The sequence below is a fragment of the Monopterus albus genome, unplaced genomic scaffold, assembly GCF_001952655.1.
Source record: "Monopterus albus unplaced genomic scaffold, M_albus_1.0 scaffold7.1, whole genome shotgun sequence".
Classification (NCBI taxonomy): domain Eukaryota; kingdom Metazoa; phylum Chordata; class Actinopteri; order Synbranchiformes; family Synbranchidae; genus Monopterus; species Monopterus albus.
In genome coordinates this window covers 1886567-1895815 of record NW_018127887.1, presented here as the reverse complement: position 1 = coordinate 1895815, position 9249 = coordinate 1886567, and the positions used below count along the sequence as shown (strand labels likewise).

Below are 9249 nucleotides of genomic sequence, written 5' to 3'. Positions count from 1 at the left end.
TTCCCTGTTCTTCCAGTTGTCTATGGAATCACTACAGGTTTTGGCAAATTTGCCCGAACGATCATTCCTGTCAGCAAGCTCAAGTAAAGACAAGTTTTAAATTACATTTTTTTCTAATCTGAAGATCTTCTGCCAAGAGACTGAGATCTTGATTGACAGACTTGTCTTTTTTTAATTCTGCAGGGAGCTGCAGGAGAACTTGGTGCGGTCGCACTCAGCAGGTACTAAAACTCTCCATAAAGACCGTTTACTAGATTTTTAAAATGTCCAGGCATTCAGGGAACCTGACAAAGCCCCTTACGTGTCACGGTATTTAGATTAACATCAATGTTATACTGCCGTGTGTAGGTGTGGGAAACCCGCTAAGCCCAGAGAGGACCCGCATGTTGCTTGCTCTGAGGATAAATGTTCTGGCCAAAGGATACAGCGGAATTTCTTTGGAAACCCTTAATGCCATGATCAAAGCCTTTAATGGTGAGTTTCACCTGGACTCACCAGCCTCATTTAGCCTTAGCAAATATGAGTTATCAGCTTCAGTAGACTGAGATACCACATCCTTTAAGGATTAGCATCGGAGAAGCTGACTGTCATATAACTAATCTTCATCTCTAACTCACTTTGTCCCTGCAGCTTCCTGCCTCTCCTTTGTCCCAGAGAAGGGAACAGTGGGTGCTAGTGGAGACCTGGCACCCCTCTCTCACCTGGCCCTGGGGCTGATGGGAGAGGGAAAAATGTGGTCTCCCAAGAGCGGATGGGCAGATGCCAAATATGTAATACTGTATAGTTAGAATAGTCCTTTCTGTGCTTGCAAAACAATAACTCGCTTAATGCTGCAGGAAATGTGCCTTTTGCTTGTAAGAGTAAAAGGTGGCAGGGACCAACAGGAAAAGTTGCTTGCTTTTTGGTGATGCTTGACCTCTTACATGTTTATGTTCTTCTTTCATTTATGGCCAGGTCCTGGAGGCCCATGGACTGAAGCCAATATCACTAAAACCTAAAGAGGTAATGTTTAAACCAACCATGCTCTGATATTTGATTTGCCTGAACTAAAGACACTACCTGCGGGTTAAGTGGGAACACGCTGTGTTGTCTCTCTCAGGTAAAGGAGAAGAATCACAGTGTAATATACACTTGATCAGACTGATTGATGTAACATGTGACATACATACATGTTACATTAGCCAGTAGCGGCAGAAGAAATCAGCTGCTTTATTAAAAGTAACAATACAGGGTGTAAAAATATTTCTCCATCCAAACCATTACTTGAAGTACCTAACCACTGTTTGAAAACTTACATGTACATACTATTGTATTAACCGATGAGATATTCTGCATGCAAAGTAGTAACTACTGCAGCTCTCAAATAAATGTAGTAGAGTAAAAAGTACATTATCTTCCTCTGAAATATAGTGGCATGGAAGTATAAAGCTGCTTAAGATTTAAATACTTTGTAAACTTCAAGGATCCCAAAATTTTACTTTAATACAATACATCCCACCACTGTCAATCATCAGTCGGCTTTAGGAACAGCTCACACCCTGTCTTTCCTTCACAGGGCATTGCTCTGATCAACGGGACCCAGATGATTACCTCTCTGGGGGCAGAGGCTGTAGAGCGCGCCCAGGCTATCGCCAGGCAGGCAGACATCATTGCTGCTCTGACGCTGGAGGTGTTGAAGGGAACCACCAAGGCCTTTGACAGTGGTGAGTAGTGGCAGTGGTGGACAACACAATCACAAAAGATGGAATTATTTACCTTCTGCATCTTGCCTAGCGTCTCTCATTTTCTGGTCTCCTCCCATATAGACATCCATTTGCTGCGACCTCACCCAGGACAGGTAGAGGTGGCCCAACGCTTCCGCTCACTGCTGGACTCTGATCACCATCCATCCCAGATAGCAGGTCACAGGACAAACCTAGATTCTGAAACAGACAAGTAATGATACAAAGCTAAGGTTTACCAGGGCCACATTTTGTGGAGTTTGTATATTATTTCTTATGTTTGTGGGTATGTTCTCCTGTTCAAAACACATACATCTAGTGGGGACTATTGCAGAGGGATTTATAAGGTATAGCTTTTTGGTAATATAATGCCCGTATTGTACCCCTAAACACCTAGTCCTTATTTTGGTGTTGGTGTGTTTTTCCCAGAGAGCCATCGCTTCTGTGACAGAGTCCAGGATGCCTATACCATGCGATGCTGTCCTCAGGTAACCTCATGTAAAGTTTATTTGTGTATCCCCAAATCACAAGTTTATCCCAGAGGGCTTTGCAATCTCTACACCATCTATACATAGATTCTCACTTTGGAAAAGGGAAAAAAACCCCTCGGTGGTGGATTCTTATGTTGTACATATAAAACCCACAGAAATGATAGTCCTGAAGCCAAACATTATGATTTTTCTAACTGGGCTAAGACAGTATTGTGAGCACTGTTCAGTTGTTCCTGAGCATAACCTTCTCTTTCTGCAGGTTCATGGCATCGCCAATGACACAATAAAATTTGTCCAGGACATTATCAATACAGAAATTAACAGTGCCACTGACAACCCTGTATCCTTACTTGACTTGCCAGCTAAGGGAGGAGTCTCTAATATCATAAATTCTCCATTCTACCGCAAACTTTGTGTTGGATTTGATTGGAAATCAGAGGTGACTTATTTTTCTTAATGGCTACACAAGATGGTGTTTGCAGAAAGAGGTGAGACCATTTCAGGTGGAAATTTCCATGGAGAATACCCATCTAAGGTATACACATCACCTCAGTGTAAGTTACCTATGACTCATACAGTAACATTTCTTTTTTTGGTATTTGATCACAATTATCTTGTTCCCTCCCACAGGCTTTGGACTTTTTAGCCATTGCAGTCCATGAGCTGGCCTCTATCAGTGAGAGGAGGATTGAGAGGTTGTGTAACCCCTCTCTGAGTGAGCTGCCTCCCTTCCTCGTCAGCGAGGGAGGACTCAACTCAGGCTTCATGATTGCCCACTGTACTGCTGCTGCTCTGGGTTGGTGTGCAAAAAAGTAAAATGGAGCATGAGCATTATGTTACTACTTTGTTCATGTCAAATAAAATAGATTTTTGTTGGCAAATAACATTGAATATGAATTCCTCCTAGAATATTTTTAACATGTATTATCATTATATTCATGTTTTTACTACATGCTTTAGCATGAACCTTTCTGTATTATGTTTAGTTTCAGAGAATAAGGTTTTGTGTCATCCAGCTTCTGTGGACTCCTTGTCCACCAGTGCTGCCACAGAGGACCATGTGTCTATGGGAGGCTGGGCTGCTAGAAAGACCCTGAGGGTCATCGAGCACGTGGAGCAAGGTTAGATTTCTCCCTCCTTAGTGTATGTGTTATTATTGCTTTGCTAATACAATTCTCATTAGAGTAACTGTTTAATCTTGAGGAACAAATATGAGAATAAAAATGGTAACACGATGATCCAGGTATTACATTAACAAACTACAATATAATCAACTATTTCAATGGTTTCCTAATGTAGGTATTGCAGACATGTGGTGAATCCCAAATACTTGAGCTGCTACATACTATAAGCTCTAACGGCTTTCAGAATGATCTGGAAACCAAACCAATGTTAGTCCCGCACACTATCTAGTATGCAGTGTTGACTACAGCACTGTGAGCTTAATGTCATGCAACATAACAGTAGTAGTGACATCCAGGGTTGTGCAACATTTAATTGTGACACTAAAAAGAGGATCCATTTAAATGAGAACAATTAAATATGGTGCTACTGAAAATAAACACAGACAGTAAATTTATCAGCAATATTAAGCATTTTGCTTAATCTAAATTATTTTTTTCTGTGCTTAGTTCTTGCTATAGAGCTGCTGGCAGCCTGTCAGGGCATTGAGTTCCTCCGCCCACTTTGTACCACCACTCCATTGGAAAAGGTCTATGACCTCGTACGCAGTGTGGTCAAGTAAGTCAAACAGATGTGGCCAAGGTACACAACTTTCAGTCTACTGAAATGGTGTACCAGATAGTTAATATTTATCCTCAATTCCACGTCTGACTTTGACCTTTCTACTCTTCTGCCTTTAACAGACCATGGATTAAAGACAGATTCATGTCTCCAGACATTGAAGCTGTTCAGCTTCTTCTACTTGAGCAGAAGGCAAGTGCTGACTCTAATGGTGTGCCTATAAAATGTGTTCACCATGTATGTAAGCTCCACTGGAAAGTAAAGTGGAAGGATTTCTTCTTTTCCTCGTTTATATGTTCAACTCAGGTGTGGAATGTGGCCAAGCCTTACATTGACAAGTATCAGTCAGAGTACATCCCCGAGTCCCGTCCTGTCTCTCCTACCGCCTTCTCCTTGGAGCCCCCAGCATCACCGAGGAAGCGTGTTCGCCATGAGTGAATGCATGTCCAAAATGTTTTGTTTTTCTCTTTGCAATAATTAAAAACTTCATGTGTTGATACATTTGTGAATATGAACGAAAACTAGGGATGGTACGTGCATGATATGAAGTGTATGATTCAATTCAATCCCGATACAATGACAACAATGTACAACTAGCTGCAGAACACATACTTTATTTCTTTTGTAGCACTGGTTTGATTATGTAAAGACCAACCAGATATATTGACTGATGTTTTGTTAGGCTATTTACAAAAATTTATGCAGTTGCTGGTGTACGGAGACCACATGATATAGGTGTCGCTAGACAAAATGACACATATTGTGACATTTTTGTATCATGATATATTAAATTTCAATATATTGTACAATCCCTAATGAAAACCAGCCAAAACCTTGAAGACTAAAGATAAAAAATCCAATGATATAGTGTTGTTTTAGCTAAATTCAAACTGTGATTTTGGAGATGAAAGTTTTTAATCCTCAAAGATATCTATATGTGTGTATACACACACACACACACACACACACACACACACACACGCCCAGTGGCCTCTTTATTAGTTTCACCTGTAAAATATAATGCAATCCAAGTCAGCTCAGCCATGAATTCTAAATGATAACAGTAATCAGTTTTGTTTGACACTGTCAGGTGGTATTAATTTAACTAAGTTTATTATTGTTGTAGTTTGCAGTGATGCTGAACTGGACTTGCACTGATGTGTTTCTATTTTTCCAGCCCATTTAAAAACATGAGGGGGAAGCATATTGCAAACACATCAATACAAGGTTGTCCAATAGAACACCAACACTAACTTCAGTAACAAACATCCAGTTTCACGTAACACCTCTTGGAATTTAACAAGAACTGGCTATTACAAGCTTTGTAACAGTAGAATATGTGGCAGAGCTGTTATAGTGGGCTCTTTAGATTGCATAGAGTGGGTGTACCTGGAGAGTACATTTCTTTACTAATTACTGGTGTTGAACCCTCACCACTGTGCATTAGAGTTATATTTATCTAGACTATTGTTGTCCCTTTGAAATGTACTGGAGTTTTTATTGCCACATTAATAACTCAGTTGTTGCACCATTTCCATATGAAATCTTTGATGATGCAGCACAAACATAACTTTGATTACATGTTTTTTTCTAGTGTAATTATACATTTCCAACTTAGACAGCTCAACATTAAAAGCCTTAAAAATTGCATTCTTTAATCATTTGCGTAATGATGTGATCACCGCTCTTGACTCACTATTCCCACTATTAATTCTGTACCTTTTACATCCTGATACACTAATGTATTTCTGGTGTTAAGTGCTGCAAGTATTCACAGTATTGCAGTAGTAGTAATACCCGCTGCAATAGTAGTAGTGATATGACCTCCTAGTCTCACTGTTGTACCATTAAGATGTCATATATTATTAAAGGACTGAATGAAGATAGAAGAGCTGAGGCTTACAGGAGCTCTTCTATAGAGAGAATAAGGTCAAGCCCAAGACTGTAAATCATAACAGCATCTTACTCTATAACACAAAGATAGTCAGTTCACTATATGACAGAAAAAAGATTACATTTTCACAACTGAGATGCTATGACCAACAAACATTTATATGAAAAATTAGTATGATTTTAAATTTATCAAAATGGTTCCAGTTCAATGTTTTGTTAATTCAGAGAAGTTACTGATCACTTCAGCTCTAATTATCAGTGATGTAGAGTTCAAGTAAAAGATACATTCACACGCAGATTAACAGCCCTAGAACTGCCCTATTTGTTTAGCAAGAGATGAGCAAACTGTCTTGACTATAAAAGCTAAACAACTGTCTGTCTGTGAAATATTAAAATACATTGGGTGTTTTCTTTGGTTTGCAGCCACACTGCTTTTGTTCTTTGTGTGTGTTCAACATTAGGGAAGGGGGTTTAACAGAAGCTTCCTAGTATAATTAAACAGTGCCTGCCTGTCCAGGCTGAGACGCCACTGTGCCATCTGGAGGTACTGTCCGTAAAAACCTGAGGAAGATAAAGCATCACAGTCACAGACCTGCAGACCTTTGGTCAACAAATTCAAAGGTTAGACAAACAGATAGAAGAAAAAGGGACAAGTCTGTTGTATGTCATTTGATGGGACCACAAACTGTGTTGTTGCTGCAATCTCAACCTGTTCCAAACATAACTTCAACTGCTAAATTTATTTTTCTGTAGTGACTTGTGAACACTTTTCATTGCGTGAAACACAACAGTCCAGTAGAGTACTTCCATAGAGAGGAACCTCTGTAACAGAAGACACCAGGGACAAACATTTTCTAGCTCAACTTTCTACCATAGGTTCATGTTCTCAGTGTTTAGCAAACATTTATGAACTTCAATGTACAGTACTGTGCAAAAGTTTTAATTTATTTCCATCATGCAATACCATCAGAGAGGTGTCTGAGCGGTCTCAAATTCCTTCTACAGCATGATAGCAACCCCAAACATGTAGCCAGAGTGATAAAAACTACCTTGAATCCTGCAACAAATGGTCTTGCTCGCACAGAGGTCTTAGCCTCACCATCATGGAGTCCATCTGGGATTACATAGACAGAAGACACAGAACTGTGGCAAGCTCTCCATAATGCTTGGGACAAACTACCAGCCAAGTAGCTTGAAAAACTGTGTGCTAGTTTAGCTATTGGAGAACTAGGCCTGTTTTAGCTGCAAAAGGTGGTCATTATTTTTAGCCACGTTACTTTTGGTGCCTAAATCATTTGCACAATACTGTTGTACGTTTCATTACATTCACCCTACTCAAAACCCATAACCTTATGTAAATTTGGTGTCTGGAAGCATAATTTATTAATACAATCCAATAAACAACTTTAATTTAGTAAGAAAAACTACTTTTAATTGTTACATTTATGGAATTACAAACATCCAGGTTCAATTTAAAACACAGCCCAGTGTTGTCATCAGCTTATGGGTACTCACAAATAAATAAATAAATAAATGACCACAACTAAATCAATGTCATTGCATGAACAACAAATCCAATTAGATGGCGCTACGGAGCTGTTGCTGCAACGACTTTAAACAAAGAAAAAAAAAAAGGGTCTCCTTCGAGCCGGATTCGAACCAGCGACCTAAGGATGTCAGCAGTAATACCTCTACAGTCCTCCGCTCTACCAACTGAGCTATCGAAGGGACACTGAACATAACTTTCGAGCTTTTGTATATAAAGCGTAAAAGTTATATTTCTATTCTGTCTTTATAGATGTATAATAATTGTATACCAACTAACCAGCTATATCGCCAAAGTCCTGTAGCACGCTATCTAAGCGCTAATGTTTGATGCCTAGCTAAGCTAGCTAAGTTCTGTAACGTTAATTTATTAGCTTCCAGTGATGTTAGAGTGAATACAAACGTTAGCATCATATGAAATGTTTTAGCTTAAATAAAGACACTTAGCTTTTGGTTGGTTTTTAAACAAAACCCAAAAAATAGCGTTAGGTACTTTTGAAAAGAAGCCACGTGTTATGAAAGTGAAAGCTATCGCGACGTGTTCGATGCGACTGCGACCCCGACACCTGACTGCAAGCTAACGTTAGTTTCTCTCAAAGTAAAAAAAAAATGCGCACGCCGCTTTGCAATAAAACGTTTGATATTTTTAAAGAGAAAAGTTTGTTTTAACATGCTTAGCTAAACAGCACACTTATGACGCATCCCAATTTCCCATGTCACCTACTTGTTGCTGGCACAATATAAACAAAATCTCAACTTGAGAAGTTTCGGATAAGTACACGTCAAGAGCACGCCTGAAATGTAAACAGCTAATCCTGACTCTGGTCGCTGCAGCCAGTCCTAGCTGACACTGGGCGATAGGCGAGTTACACCCTGGACAGGTCGCCAGTGTATCACAGGACTGATAATTAGAGACAAACAACTACACTCGCTCATACGGGCAATTTAGAGTCACCAATAAACCTAAGCTGCATGCATTTGGACTGTGGGAGGAAGCGGGGCTACCTGGAGAGAACCCACACAGGCAAACTCCACACAGACAGGCACTGGGTCGGCCGAGGCTCGAACCCGTGACCTTCTTGCTTTCAGATGACAGCCTAGCCTAGGTCAGGATCAGTGGTTCTCAAACATTTTTTGTCATTCCCCACTTAAGAAGTTGGGCGAATTTTCAAGCCCTACTTGTCAAAAAATTATAACGAAATTGGCCAATTTTAAAAATTCAAATTGATTGAAATATCAAATAACACTAAGTTGAAAACGGGTAAAATATAAGTACAACTGTATCATTTGACAGAGGGATAGTTTTCAATTTTTCAGCACTTGTTTCATCCAGCATAATCGACACCATGTCTACTGTTACAGGGAGAATTCGCTGCTCAGCAATTGACTGGGGTGTGTTGTCTCTAAATGTCTTCTTAATTTGTTGGGTCTCATGCTGTCTGCTGCCAGCGGCTTAAGACACAAGACACTCTGCCCCCACCATTCCCACCGTGAATCCAAGAGCAGGATAGGGTCCATCATATTTTATTTTCACCTTTGGTTGATAAGGCTACTGCCTGTTGTTTCTTTGTCTGCTTGCGCTGAATCGCCTGCTTTTTTTGTGGTCCATGTAACAAATTTATCTATTTACATTATTATGCCCACTACCGATAGTCGAACCTCGGTCCGAGTGGACCATATTCTCCACCTCCATTGCCGATGCAGCTGTCCGGAGCTGTGGCCGTAAGGTCTCTGGTGCCTGTCGTGGTGGCAACCCCCGAACCCGGTGGCGGACACCAGAAGTAAGGGATGCTGTCAAGCTGAAGAAGGAGTCATTTTGAGCCTGGTTTGCTTGTGGGACACCTGAGGCCGCGGAC

The 9249-nt window shown here is 40.3% G+C and overlaps 1 protein-coding gene and 1 non-coding gene across 3 annotated transcripts in view; one reads left to right on the top strand and one right to left on the bottom strand.

Moving 5' to 3' along the window:
* The window catches only part of hal (histidine ammonia-lyase), a 6866-nt gene extending 2004 nt beyond the window's left edge, over positions 1–4862 (top strand). For both annotated transcript variants that reach the window (XM_020625066.1, XM_020625057.1), the window contains exons 6-20: positions 17–83; positions 184–221; positions 349–474; positions 631–770; positions 955–1002; positions 1556–1703; positions 1806–1901; positions 2151–2209; positions 2472–2552; positions 2682–2747; positions 2843–3008; positions 3199–3333; positions 3844–3952; positions 4078–4147; positions 4262–4862. In XM_020625066.1, coding sequence (XP_020480722.1) covers positions 17–83; positions 184–221; positions 349–474; positions 631–770; positions 955–1002; positions 1556–1703; positions 1806–1901; positions 2151–2209; positions 2472–2552; positions 2682–2747; positions 2843–3008; positions 3199–3333; positions 3844–3952; positions 4078–4147; positions 4262–4393 — 1481 coding nt within the window. In that variant the 3' untranslated portion in view covers positions 4394–4862. The remainder of the gene's footprint in view (positions 1–16; positions 84–183; positions 222–348; positions 475–630; positions 771–954; positions 1003–1555; positions 1704–1805; positions 1902–2150; positions 2210–2471; positions 2553–2681; positions 2748–2842; positions 3009–3198; positions 3334–3843; positions 3953–4077; positions 4148–4261) is intronic.
* A 2625-nt stretch (positions 4863–7487) lies between these two features.
* On the bottom strand, positions 7488–7576 carry trnay-gua (transfer RNA tyrosine (anticodon GUA)). The gene is given in 2 exon segments: positions 7488–7523; positions 7540–7576. It is a non-coding gene; the product is annotated as a tRNA-Tyr (tRNA).
* Between the last annotated feature and the right edge of the window lie 1673 nt (positions 7577–9249).